The following is a 13,789-nucleotide window of genomic DNA, read 5'->3' on the forward strand; positions in this document are numbered from 1 at the left end:
GGATCTTATTACTGGCTAATGCTACGTTCCCACTTTCTAAAAATTAATTTTATTTAAAATATAAGGTTCTCTTATTAATATTTATAGAAGAAAAATGATTTAACAGTAATTCAATAGAGCAAGTAGAAGGTGCTGTCAATAGCGTAGGCATGTCATCAAATACCAAGAGCACAGCTAAAGTTTCTGTGATTGCTTTAGCATCACTGTGATTTTTATGGGATAGAGTAAAAACAAAAAAATAAAATAAAAAAAAAAGTGAAAGCCATTTTTACTAAATTTTTGAGACATGAGGAAAAAGACCCCAAACCAATAAAGTCCATTACTACCACAGGGTAAGATGTAAGAAAATATATTTATTTCTTTCCAAGACAATACTATGATAAAATTGTTAAATACATGCATGTTTTAAAAACAGACATAGGTAACATCTTTATAGAATTAACAGTCAAGCGATACTAGTTTTATATTTGTAGTGTCTTAGTAATAGGCTATTTACATATTCTATGTTCTTGTGATAATCATGTTTCCCAAAAGATATGGAAGCTAACTTCTGGAAATTACAATACAAATTGTTCAAATTTCCCATTCTAACAGCAACATAATTTATATCCAAAATTTCACAAGACTGGAAATACTTCAGTTATCAATCTCTGTGAGTGCTGTTTTTTTCCATACTCAACTCAGAATTCTGTGAGTCACAGTGAGTCACAGAGACACACATCAATCTGGTTTGCTTCCTGTATATGCGTATGTAAAAGACTCCTTATAGGATTAAACATGATTTTAGGTATTGCACATCATAACCGATGATTTGTGTTAACACAAAAATGTCTGTAGTGGTAACTTGACAGGAAATGAAAGGAAAGGAAATTATGGAGACTACAATGTCTATCTTCTCTCGGCTACACATACACACACCTGATCAAACCAAAGTTAGTAAACAGTTACTACGTATAAAAACCTCAAAATATTTAACACAACACCATCTTAAAAAAACATTCATTCTACCTTATAAAAGACAAAAACTTATATCTGTTCACAGTATGTGTATTTTGTAAACAGTAACGCACTATAATGCAAATCTGAAAGGAAAAATGACAATTTCTTAGTGTTACAGAGATAATGGCTTATGATCAGCTAATGGAAGATTTGGTAAAAAAAAAAATCATTTTGAAAACATCTTACTAGGAACACTGAGTAATTTTAGATGGCTTATTTTACCTTTGAACACACCCGTAAGTTGGAACCATCTCAGACTCAGGATATCTGTCTTTCTATCCAGAACAATCCTTTCATAGCAGCTCTGAATGGAAATATATTTCAGCAGCTGCTCTGTCTCAGGGTATCCCATAATACCTACCCCACCACAAAGAGCTGAACAGGGTTTACGCTTCAATGCTTTACCGTGGTATTTCATATGTTCTTAAATAATATATTGGAAGGAAAATTAAATAGAAGGAACCAGGGGTTAATAATTGACCTACTAGGAGAAGATGCATGACAATATTTGGTTCAAACAGGGAGACTATCATCTGAAAACTATTATTCAGCATTCTGTCCTACAACTACCTACCAAAGTACTAAGTTGCCTGTGACTTAAGGAAGACAGGATTATCACCTAAAAATATTTTGATATTTGAGGATATGCTACTGGAATATCTGGAAGTGAGTTCAGAAGTTGAAACTGCCCATTTATAATGGAATAATTAAAAATAAAAGTACACATAAGGAAATAGAATAAATTTAAGTAGCCAGCAAATTAGACATACCCAATATTTTAGGCATAAGTACAGCAAAAAGTCTGTAATACTTTCTTTTAAAGTTCTGATTGACTAGTAGTACAAAGGTGATCTTAAAGATATATTACATATGAATGTAATAAACATTAATTTCATTGTCATTTTTTTCTCAGCATTTTTTTTTCATTTTTAAGGTATTCAGTTCTAGCAACCAAAAAGTAATATAAATTATTATGGATTTATATTTAGTTAATGTGCAATCAGTTATGGTTTATTTATAATAAAAGTATACCACAGTTAGAATTTAACTTAAGCAAATTCTATTTACACCTTGGACAAAAATTATCATTCATAATGCAGGGAGAACAGGTACTACTCTGGTTAAAAACAATGGGATCCAGTCATAATCTAATATCATAATTAGAAACATGTGGATATTCTAGAGCAAATAACAGCCCCAGAAACTCTAACAAGATGAAACAAAACTTGGTATTACTCAGCTGAATGTCGTTCTCCATCCTTTATGCCTACATTTAGAAATAATTCATCTGTAATATAATCAGTATGAACATGATCATGCAGTTATCGAGATAAAAGCAGTAATTGAAAAGGAGTTAAAAAATCTAACAACCCTAGTAAACTGAGAGGTTTAAACAGCATGAATCATACTGGGGCAGAATCATGATTCAAGCTAAATGAATTTGAAGGATATTCTGGGGTTATATCTAAAAGGTCAATGTCCTATAAGTTTGGCCACACTTCCCCCCCTCACCCCTTCTGTAAATTTTTTTTGGTTCTGGATATGAGAGGGAAGACAGATATGACAGTATGAAATTGTTTCAGCAGAAAATATCAGTTCAAAATATCTCACAAAGAGAGTAAGTTCTGCTATGAATCAATTAAGCTCACATGCATCGCTCGCCGTAACATATGCTAGATTGGTACAAACACGTCTCCAAATGGAGTACTCTTCACATAAAAGCAAGCTCTACACAGTTAAAAGTTAAAAGTACGCTGACAGTGTCTAATGAACTGTCTGGTGAGTCCTCTCAGATGTTCCTCAAACTGTGGGGCCGCTTCCATCGTATATTCAAATCTTTCAGACAGAAGCGAGCCACATCTTAATCTTGATCGTCCTTCCAGACAGTTCTGCTGAATCTGTAACACTGGAAAGGGACTCCATCAATACAGCCACAGAGCTTTCACTGTGTGCCCGGCGTTAGCAGCTAATGACCCTCCCCCCCGTATTTCACTTGGGAAGCCAAGTATTACACTTTCAAAGTCCTTTCAAAAGGAGTTTCACTAATTCTAACACAGTTTGAAACGAGAAAAAGCAAAAATTACCTTAAGTGCAAACAAACAAGTTTCACCAGATGAAGTGCCTGAGCAGTCAGAAACTTTGAGATAATACTTTCTGCATACTGACATATGAAGAAGTCCTTTAATTGAAAAATACCACGACACTGATCTCGAATTCCCATGGGGAGGGGAAATTCTCCAGCCTTTCACTAAATTACATTTAACACAGAAAGGACTGTGCTATTTTGATAAACACAGACAGTATTCCTGGGACAGGAGACATTTCTAAACAAGACTTGAGTCTGCAGGAAGGTCTAAGAATGGGACTTTCTACCATTTCTGGGTACGACAACGGCGGCCCTGGGTGTTCTGAATGCAGTCCTTCAAGTCCCATGAGCCATGAAAGCAATGCTAATGTGAAAAATGAGGCTGACACTTCCTCCCTCGAGTTCTCCAATGAATGGCTGCTTCTGTTGCCAGCAGCAGGAACAAAAGCACCTCTATCACGCACGGCGCAGAAACACAGCTCAACTTTGCAGATGCGCGGGTCGACCATCTCCAATCCAGGGCAGCACAGGTTCAACAACTGGGGGGACTCAGAAGGGACAGATGTGCGAATCGATGTGGCACACGACTCACAGCCCTCATGCCAAAAGCCTAGGTAAGTGTTTGAGACTATCTTTAAATTAACTATGGTTTAAAATGGCCACTCACGAGTATGATGAGACCCCCCCCTCCCCAGTCTCCATTGCTCACAAGGGAATCTGAATGAAACAGGCGTACAGAAGGGTGACAACATGCCCTGCATGTCCCTGTCCCCCCTGTTCTCTCACTGTTTAGTCTCCTGCATGCACAACTCAGGAGGAACTGCAGAGGTAACCATACCGCACAGGGATGGAAAGACAGCACCCAGCCACATTTTCCTAAAACAATCCACGGGTACCCCGCTTCTCCTAGCCCAGTGGTCCTTGAGGATGGGATTCAGAAGCAGGGTGAGATGAGCAGGATTCTAACGCCCTTCACATGAAAGGGGCACATTTGGATGACAGGATGAGCCCATTTCCTCTGGCCTTTCCTTGTGTTCTCGGATTAATGTCGTTCAGGACAATAAGCTACTACCCTCCACAGACACTCGTCCTCATCAGATGGAATATAAAACTGATAAGCTGTGATGGGGAACAAGGCATGAGCCGAGGGCAAGCAGAGCAGAGCTGTAACAAGATGTAGCAGGGCAAGGAGGCAGCCAGGACTCAGAGTAGCTGGGTGGAGGGTCAAGAAAGGAGCCAGAGAGGGCACAAGGAAGACACATTAAACTCTTCGGAGGTGCTTCTAGTTTGGAGTATTTTTAATTACTGAGAATTTCTAAGAGTTATTATCTACCTTCTATACACTATATAAATGCATGACTAATTGTATTTCATTCCACAAACCATCATATCACGAAGCTTCAAAATGTAGTTGAATCCTAGGGTTAAAAACAGGACCATGCATTGACTATTAGATTTTTGTTCCTTGTCATCCTGCAATTTTTTTCCCCACATGACTTTAAAAAGATAAAATATGAAGCCAGGCATGGTGGCACATGCCTTTAATCCCAGTGCTCAGGAAGCAGAGGCAGGTGGATCTCTTGTGAGTTTGAGGGCAGCCTGATCTACACAGTGAACTCGGACAGCCAGAGCTACATTTAAAAAAAAAAAGGAAAAATTAAGATTAAACATGAACTAACAAAAACAATCCATTATCTGCAAAATTTGGGGGACTTCAGATGAAACAAAACAAAGGCTTTCTACTCAGCGGTTTCAAACTGTCACGTACTTTGACAATCCAAAGGCAGAGCAAATACACAATCTAAATTTTAGGTTTTTACTCTGCTTTTCTTAGAACCACATTCACTGTCCACATTGCTGAGAAACCAGGGTAGATGGAGGGTGCTGTACTCAGGACCCAGCTCTTCACGGCTTACAGAACCACCACAGGCCACTCCCCACCAATTCTATAAGTTTTAGGACTTCTATTAAAATCATCCTTTACTAGCTGCTCTGGGGAGAAATAATCTCCCTTGAGGTTTAAGCTTATGGATTGGAAGATTGGGTCTGAGAGTCTGGACCACCAGCTGCCGAGGATGGAGGGGCTGTGACTCACAAGCAGTAGAGAAAGCTACTGAGAGGCCCCAGAGACCATCATCAGCTATTGGTCAGGCTTAATGGCATACCTTCTCAGGGAACTGAGCCTTAGCAGAGCTTGGCACCAGCATACACGAGTAGCTGTTCTTAGTAGTCATCTTACATAGTAACTCATTACAATTATATACTTGTGAGTAATGCTGAATTTGCTCCTACAAAGCAGACACTGTAACACAAAACAAAAACAGAGAAAATTTGGATAGAGTTCTAGAAATGCCCAACATTAGGACAATGGGCCGCAGAACGTAAGCCAGCGTGCAAGCCACGTGATAGGAGAGAGGTCTTCACACCCCACTAAAGCAGGACAATGTGATTCTGATTCGGGCTGGTCAGTGTCACACTTGTTTTTCCAACTTTGTACCCCTGAGACAACTGTTTGACAACCATGATACAGTAGGCAGAGAAATCAGCGCGCTCCGTCAACTGGAATACCAGCTAGGCACAGCCATCAGCACACTCTATCCAACAGAACACCAGATCGCTACTGCTACATTAAAAACTAGACTTTCACTTTTGTAAATGCTGTGGATGGAGACATCATAAAAGTTTTAAAATCTGTGCTTGGTTTTCCTCTAGGCTGCAGTAAATGTCAGGCACACTAACATTATTTTGACTTGTACATTTTTCTTCCTTGCCCGTAAATCCACTTGGAATTCCATAACATACAAAGAAGAGAAAAACCATTAACAACAGACAGTTGTGAGATTTGTTTTGCATATATGTACTAGGCAGAGTTAGTCGTGAAATCCTTCTGGAGGATTCTTTGGCTCAATCAAAAACAGCTTCAAATCTTGAGTTTCCGTGGCTGAGGTTTCTGAGTCACTGTATTTTGGCTTTAGGACACATTGAAAGCACAGTAACACTTGTAGTGTCACTTGCCCGGAGTGAAGGTCCCTGGCTATCAACATTTGCAGGGTCCCTCCAAGAAGGCCCCGGCTACTGCCGAGACACCAGCAGTGAGAGCTTGAGATGGCGGACTGAAGCGATGAAAGGTGACTGGTTAGTCATTTGGTTTGTTCTGGAAAAAGTTTGTAAAGGACCACCCTCCTCCGTTAGATTTAGGAGAGTCTTCATCTTTAGGAGGAATCAAAAATTGCCTGGAATTGATGGAGCACGGACTTCCAAAAGAGACAATTTCACTGTTGCTGTCCGTGGACCTTGGGGAATCTGGAGAGACCAAATTCCAAGTATTCACATTGGCCTGAGGTCTGTAACCTGCGGCCTTATCTGCCTCATCCTCTGCTGTTGGGTCCTCCACGGCAGAGTTAATGGGGAGGCGCATCTGTGGCTTATAGCCTGCCACCACCCCGGGGTCAATGTCCTGTTCCTCCTCTGGTTTGGCTTGAGGCTGATACATGGATTGAACATCAATGTACACGACCTGGGAAGTCCCTCCCGCTTCATCTGCTGCGGGGTTTGCTATTTCCTCCTCGATGATGGGTGGGCAGTAAGACACAACCACGTGGTTCTCAGGGTCTGCCTCGGAGCCTTCCCCGGGACGCTCCGCCACTGGGGAGATGATTTCTGTATCTTCTATTTTAGGAACGATTGATCGGGATTCCAGAACTTCGACATTATTTGGGGTACAGGGATTCATTTCCAATGTTTTAAGAGCGTTGCTCCCCTGGAAATAAATTGGGAACAGTAGTTAAGACAATCCTGCATGCTCCAGTGAGCCTCCTTAGAGAAAGACTTGCATTTTCCTTTTTTTCCCCTTCACATCTGTTTATAAACATTGTTTTCTGCAGCTCTAGAGTTCACATGCAGAGCAAAGACACTTTTTTTTCTCTACATCAAAATTTTCCTTACTATTCATAGCAGAAAGAAAAAAAAAAGCATAGTGTAAACACTGAAGATGAAGAACTCTGAACAGTCAACAGATGTTAAAGCTTGCTACCTTCTCCATGCTTTTTCTTAGGCTCACACCTATACATCACAAGCTCCTCACAAAAGACAGAAGGAAGCAGCCCTTTTGTCCTCAAAGACAGGCACACGGAAGGAAAGCTCACCTCACAGATGCTCTTCTGAAACTGTAACGCTTTACAGTTTTCTGGGTTGGGAATATCAGGGTAGAACGTTTCCTTAATCCTTCAAAGAAAGAATGAATTCGATTAATAACTATCACGCATCGATCACGTAACACAGTGAAGAGGTCATTTGGCTTGGCTAGAGATTTTTTGGTGACAATGTCCATGAGCATCTGAGACACAGACAAGCTCTTTACCATGGGGCTATTCGCTAGAGATTCCAGCACAGGACTCCAGTGTGCACACCTCGGACCACCACTACCAGGCCTTATTTGGCTCAAGAAAATGAAAGTAAATAATTTACAGTGATGGCGGCCATCATGCCTCCCAGGAAATACTGCCAAATTCTCACTGCAAGCTGGATTGAGCAGGGTCGGTTACTCAAGGGACCTGTCTACACAAGCAGTCCTCTGCTCATCAAAGGATCTGGACTGGCATGCTCAACTAAGATGGGCAAGCGTAGTGAGTGCTTACATTTTAAAAAGTTAATTCTATTTTCATTTTTTTGTTGTTGTTTGTATTTGTTTGTTTGTTTTTGGAGGTAGAGACTCGGGTAGCCCAGGCTGGCCTTGAACTTGTGGCACCCTCCCCCCCCCACCCCACCCCCACCCCCGCCTCCGCCTCCCTAGTTCTGGGAGTCACCATGAGTCTACAGCCATGAGTCGCCCATACCAGGTTAAAAAAATAACAGAAAGTACTAAAGGTGGCAGCCGTGAGTGGCAAGGACAGGGCCTGCTGAGCTAAAGAAAATGAAAACGCTACAAATGTCAGATAAAAATTCAACATCAGGGAAAATGAGGTTTGCTCAACACCCTGTATTTTTATACTCAGAACTACTAAGGACTCCATTATTTGGAATTCCTGAAGAACAGTGACTGCGTTGACAGGAGTCTGAATATTCTAGCTTCCAGGCATCTTTTTTTTTTTTTTTTTTTTTTTTTTTTTTAGCTGACATTTTTGTTTTAAAGTTGGAATTAGTTGCCAAAATAGGTTATTCTGTTTGCAAGTATTACTATTTTCATTTCGAAGCCAGGACTGTCAGGACACATTCTCTCTGTCACCAACAATGGCATGTTAAAGAGAGTGAAGCCCGTTCTGTGCTGACGACAGCCTTTTGTCCCATCCCAGTGAGGACAGCTCCTGGCAGCCAGCTTGGTGCACTCTGCTCTCCTCTGGGCTCGTCTGTTTCTGCCTCCCCCGGTACCTCTCTCGCACTTCAGCCTATCATACAGTGCCCCAGCTTCAGAGCCTCACTGAAACCACTCTCTAGAATGGTCTTTCTCCTCTTGTTACCCTTCAGGGCTCTCCCACAAGGCTGCCATCCTGCTCGCCTCTTCCTTCCCAGGCTCCCTGTTCCTCTCTTGCTGGGTGTCCACTCACACTCTGGAAGCACGTGTTTACACATGCCCATGCTTTCCTGGCCCTTCTCTCACGGTGCTGTGAAACTCTAAAGTCCAGGCCTTGCTTTATTCACAGCCACAAGCCCTTTCTCGTGGAAGGGGCGTTCATAAATAGTAAGTAAATGAATGGGTCATCGGGACCTGTGCGATCTTAATCATTAAGTTCCATCTAATCCTGCAGATAGCAATTGCCAATTTATGTGTGAAAAGATCTTTGAAGCAAATCTGCCATTACCACAAATTATTAGTCAAGATAGCAGGGGGGAATGTACCCTTCTACTCTATGAGTTCTTAACTATTTTTAATAGGATGACATATTCTTACTTGATATTAAAGTCAATGGTCTGAGTAAAAAGAGCATATTTGACCAATTTGCAAAACATGACTGAATAATGAAGTTGGCATACAAACAAACGGTTGAATACAGAGAGGTACCATTACCATTCTCGCTTCCGATAGCAAAGGATGCTTGTTACCACCCCAACAATGACAGCCACGGCCACTGGGATGAGGATGGCGATAATTAATCCCACCGCTGGAAAGAAACAGTCATAAATATCAAAAATCACCACTGGAAGTACTGAGTACAGAGTCAACTTAAATTAGAATACACTGAAATTTATTATTCGAAGAGACAAAAAAAAAATCTAAGTGATCCAGAGACACTGAAAAACAGAGTAGAACTGCTTAATCCTGCCACTGGCGACATGTAGGCCAGATGTTTCTGGTGTGAGGAGGGGTGGGTGGGAAGGGCTGTCCTGTGTCTGTGGGAGGCTTAGCCACATCCTGGTCTCTAACCATGAGATGCCCATAGCACTCCAGTTACAGTCAAAAATATCACCAGACATTGCCAAGTTGTCTTGGAGGGGGCGAAATCACCTCCCACGGAAACACTGCTTCAGTGCACCACAGCCTCGTGGCTCTGTACTTCAGACCTGGCCATGAACTCCATCCTGGTAGAGGGGAGACTGGAGCTGAACCGAAGCTCTGTCTGTCATGGTGAAGGGCAGCAAGGGCTATTACCCTTGTCTACTGCTCCACCTCAGACTTAGAGGTGTGGCGTTTTACTAACGCTTAAAGAATGTTTCTTACACATTTCCCTAAACATTAAAACCAAACTAGCTTGGGAAAATACTTAACCTGGATTTGATTGGAGATCTTTGGGTGCATCCCCGAAATTAATTAATTTCTTATATACTCATCAGGAAGTAATTTGAAATAACTGACAAGAAAACAAAATAAAAAGTCCCCTCATAGCCTTTTAACGCTTTCCTCTTTCTGACATAAAAAATGCGAAAATTCGAGCAGTGGTTCTCAACCTATAGGTTGTGACCCTTTTGACAAACTTCTGTGTCCAAAAAAAATATTTACATTATGATTCATAACAGTAGCAAAGTTACAGTTATGAAGTAGCAATGCAAATAATTTTAGGGTTAGGGGTCACCACAATACGAAGAACTGTATTAAAGGGTCACAGCCTTAAGAAAGTTGAGTATCACTGCCATAGAGCTCAGAACAAAGATACGTGGGCAGTCCCCAGATGCTAGAGACACTATCACTTTAGTGGCAAAGGTGTTTCTAGGGCCGTGTTGAACTTACAGTTTTCCTTGGTCACCACAAACATGCTTTTCTCTGGCCCCAGGCCACCATGTGTATAGGCTCGCAGGACCAGGTGGTAACTGGTTTTACCCTGAAGATCAGCAATCCTCAGCGTCTTCTGGGATATGTCAGTGATATTCTTGAGCTTGATGTCAGAATGACCTAAAGCGAAGAATATTATAACTCATTCTCAGGTCACTTTATAAACACTCGGACATCCAGCCAGGCACCCTTTGGAAAACAAGTCTGGCTGCTGGCCACACCCAGCCAAGGCTCTGGGGCCACATTCAGTTCTAGCCTTGCCAGTCACACCTTCTAAATTACTCTAAACTCAGGCTTCTCTGACTCTGCAAGGGAACAGCACGGCTTGGCTCCCAGTGACCGGCAAAGTTTCCAGGCGTACTCTTTAGAACAATGCCTGGCATACGGCAGGCAATCCATAGAGGTCATTTTCCTGTCGGTGACTAAGAGAAAGCCCTGAAACTCCAAGGCACCCAAAACAGACCCTTCGGAAGCAGCAGCAGCAGAGGCTGGACAGGGCAAAGGTGAAGAGCAGCGGACATGACCTCAGCCCTTAGGAAAGGACCCACGTGGTGGGAATTCTCAAAAAGAAGATGCTGTGAGGATGTGTTTGGGTCACTTCAAAGGGAAGGGTGAAGATCGTTTGACTGTTTTATTCATGAAAGTCTCAACCAAAATAACGCAGGATGAGAGTTTAAAGAACCAAACAGTAATAAACAGCGAGAGGCAAAATGAATCGGTTTCCTCCTGGTCTCTCCCTCACCTCTACAACCACTTAGAAATCAGGTATCCCTTCTTGAAGAGTTTACAGGGATTTCAAAACAGCAAGCCAAGGTGGCCAGCTCTTGGTCTATTTGTGTTCAAAAAGGGTGGATGAGGATTTAGCTCCTTTAGACTCTCCTTGCCTCTCCCCCACCACATTCACAGAGAGGCATCACCACACTGGGTGGGTGAATTCAGCGCTCACATGGCTATGATCACATGAAGATTAGTCATTGATTTTTTTTTTTAAAAGCTGCTTGGTATATTTGCATTTTTGTTTTCCTATTGTAATTACTTTCTACCCTCTTTTGCTTAATTTTCTTAAAATTTCTATATACTACGTTCTCGGTTCTTCCCATATGCTTCAGTGAAAGCTCAGTACATTCTTCACATATGGAAACAACTCACCCCTGGGTTCCCGCTTCCTTCCAATGGGGGCTGCTTCTCTAGCTATCCAGGCTCATGCTGGACTCTCCACCTACCCTACCCCACTCTTCAGCTCCTTTGTGGACCCTGGCTCATGCTGGACTCTTCACCTACTCTATCCCACTCTCCAGTACCTTCTGGGTGTTCCTTACTTTTTTCCCACACTACGGGGGCTTCTCCCTTCTAGTAGATTCCAGAGAAAGGCAGGACAGGGGAAGGAAACACTCACAGCCTTTGCAAGTCTAGAAAATCTTCATTCTATTCTGCTACTGACCAGCAGAGAGGCAGAGTGCAGACTTTGAGGTTGAAAATAACAGTCGCTCAGTATTTTGAAGACATTGCTGTCTAGTGTCTGTTGACTGGGAAGTCTGCCACTATTTTGATTCCTGATTATAATTGGGGCTCAGAAACCATTCTTTTTTTTTTTTTTTTTACTTTTTTGTTGTTGTTATTGCTTTTCTGCCTCTTTTGTTATCAAATGTAAAAATCACATTAAAAAATAAGTAATATGCTGTGGTATGGTCACCGTTCTGTGGGACTTACAATGAAAGGATTCAAAAATATGTGATTTTGACTTTTAAAGATTTACATGCTATTTGTCGTACGCCTTTTCAGATAGTTTTGGAAACTATTATTTAGCTATGCATCAGCCTTTTCTTTCCTTTGTTTTATGGCTAGTGAAGTCTTTTTTCTTTACATACATTTTAGCACTGTAACCAGCACAGCACTGAACTCACCTGTCTCGAAACTCCTCGTCTTAGGCGTATCTCTCTCTCCTTTCTGGAAGTAAAATAAATACCCTCTTAAGAAGCCCCGGAGCTCTTCCACGGGGATGTCTTCCCACTTTACTAATATTGAATCTGCAGATGTATCTTCCACAGTAAAATTTGGCGCAACAATGGGAGCTGTCAAAACAAGAGATCACTTGCTGAAGGGTGGGGCAGTCACAGCGTTTGGGATGTCTGGCTTCAGCGACACCTGACCTTCCTAACCTGGGCATTAAACTGTATTCGTCTCTCAATCATGAACTCCGCAGGCCATGGAACCACACTTCTACACTAACACTCAGCGGAGCTCAGGAAGGAATCACAGCCGTTACACACATCCAAGGGATATCCTGTGCCACATCTTTAAGTGACCACTCAAACAGACTTCATGCATGTTCTCCTCTTTGTTAAGTCCTGGATACATTTCCAAGTTTAAGCTTTTGTAAACACAAATCAAGTAGTTTTGACAGCCATAATTTACCTTTCTCAATGTCAATACTGAAACTGAAATAATCAAGCAGGTGGGGAATAAATAATTTTAAAAAATCTAAATTTGTGATAGAAATTATTTTATCTTTTTTGTCTAAACAACTAAATTCAATATATTTTGGGGATTAACTCTAGCTATTTGCCCATTTATAATTTCTCATATTAGCCAAACTTTAAGTAACTCACCCATTTAACTTACCTAATTCTTCTATATATCCAATGATAGACCGCAGCAATTGATATCCCTGATTAGTGCACCCATAGAGGTAAAAATTATATCTTACTCCTGACTGAAATTGATCTGTAGGGTGAACAAAATCAGTGAACCTTCATAAGTATATGTAGGTAAGCAGGAATATTTAGTTTAGAAGCATTACAATTTATAACATGCTAAAATTTCCAAATGTAACTGCAAACAGATTTATTATAAAAACACATGGGTACTTTTTAAAAAAATAAAATTGGTAAAAATTTAGGAGTATTAAGCAAGACTTGAACACCGTCACTTCTATAATAATGAAAAGCTTCAAGATCATGGGATGACATTTCCCGGAAGAGAAAAAAAGGTGACTGAGGCTGACATCTTGTTCCCGCCTCCCAGGGGCCATCCGGCCAGTTCACTGTGCATTAATAAATGCCTTTGCTTTCTTGTGTGTAAGAAAAGACATCTCTCCCCTTGTCCCGGAGCACTAAAAACTCCGCTCTAGCTCAAAGCTTTGGGGACAAAGGAACCAGGCCTTGGAGTTTGCTTCTCTTCGTAACACTCACTGAGCAAGATACATAGGAACTATCTTTGGGTTTTGTTTCAATTAATATTTTAGGTTAGCACACGAAGTGAGTCATCATGGCACCCTCACACGTTCGTCCTCACACTTGGGTCTCTCGCCCCACCTTCCCTTGTCCACCCCCCACCCCCTTCTAGTTGATTCTCTTTCTTCAACTCATGAAGCACCTTTCAATGTCTCATCAGTTACACACCTCAACAAAACGTGTGAGACGTGAGAAACACAGAAATGCACAGGGCCACGTTCCCAACATGGAGGACTTGGCAAGCATGGTTCTCACGGTTCTCACGTG

At 41.5% G+C, this 13,789-nt stretch overlaps 1 protein-coding gene across 3 annotated transcripts in view; it reads right to left on the reverse strand.

Moving 5' to 3' along the window:
* Positions 1-333: 333 nt before the first annotated feature.
* Positions 334-13,789, reverse strand: part of Lifr (LIF receptor subunit alpha) — a 70,158-nt gene continuing 56,702 nt past the window's right edge. For 2 of the 3 annotated variants that reach the window (XM_052743192.1, XM_052743191.1), the window contains exons 15-20: positions 12,912-13,013; positions 12,194-12,361; positions 10,248-10,409; positions 9,090-9,183; positions 7,231-7,309; positions 334-6,845 (exon numbers count right to left, since the gene is read on the reverse strand). In XM_052743192.1, the coding sequence (XP_052599152.1) occupies positions 6,222-6,845; positions 7,231-7,309; positions 9,090-9,183; positions 10,248-10,409; positions 12,194-12,361; positions 12,912-13,013 (1,229 nt within the window). In that variant the 3' untranslated portion in view covers positions 334-6,221. The remainder of the gene's footprint in view (positions 6,846-7,230; positions 7,310-9,089; positions 9,184-10,247; positions 10,410-12,193; positions 12,362-12,911; positions 13,014-13,789) is intronic. The other variant, XR_008219481.1, reaches the window with a different exon arrangement.

This window comes from Peromyscus californicus, unplaced genomic scaffold, assembly GCF_007827085.1.
Source record: "Peromyscus californicus insignis strain IS unplaced genomic scaffold, ASM782708v3 Scaffold_18__1_contigs__length_77618521, whole genome shotgun sequence".
Taxonomy (NCBI): Eukaryota; Metazoa; Chordata; class Mammalia; order Rodentia; family Cricetidae; genus Peromyscus; species Peromyscus californicus.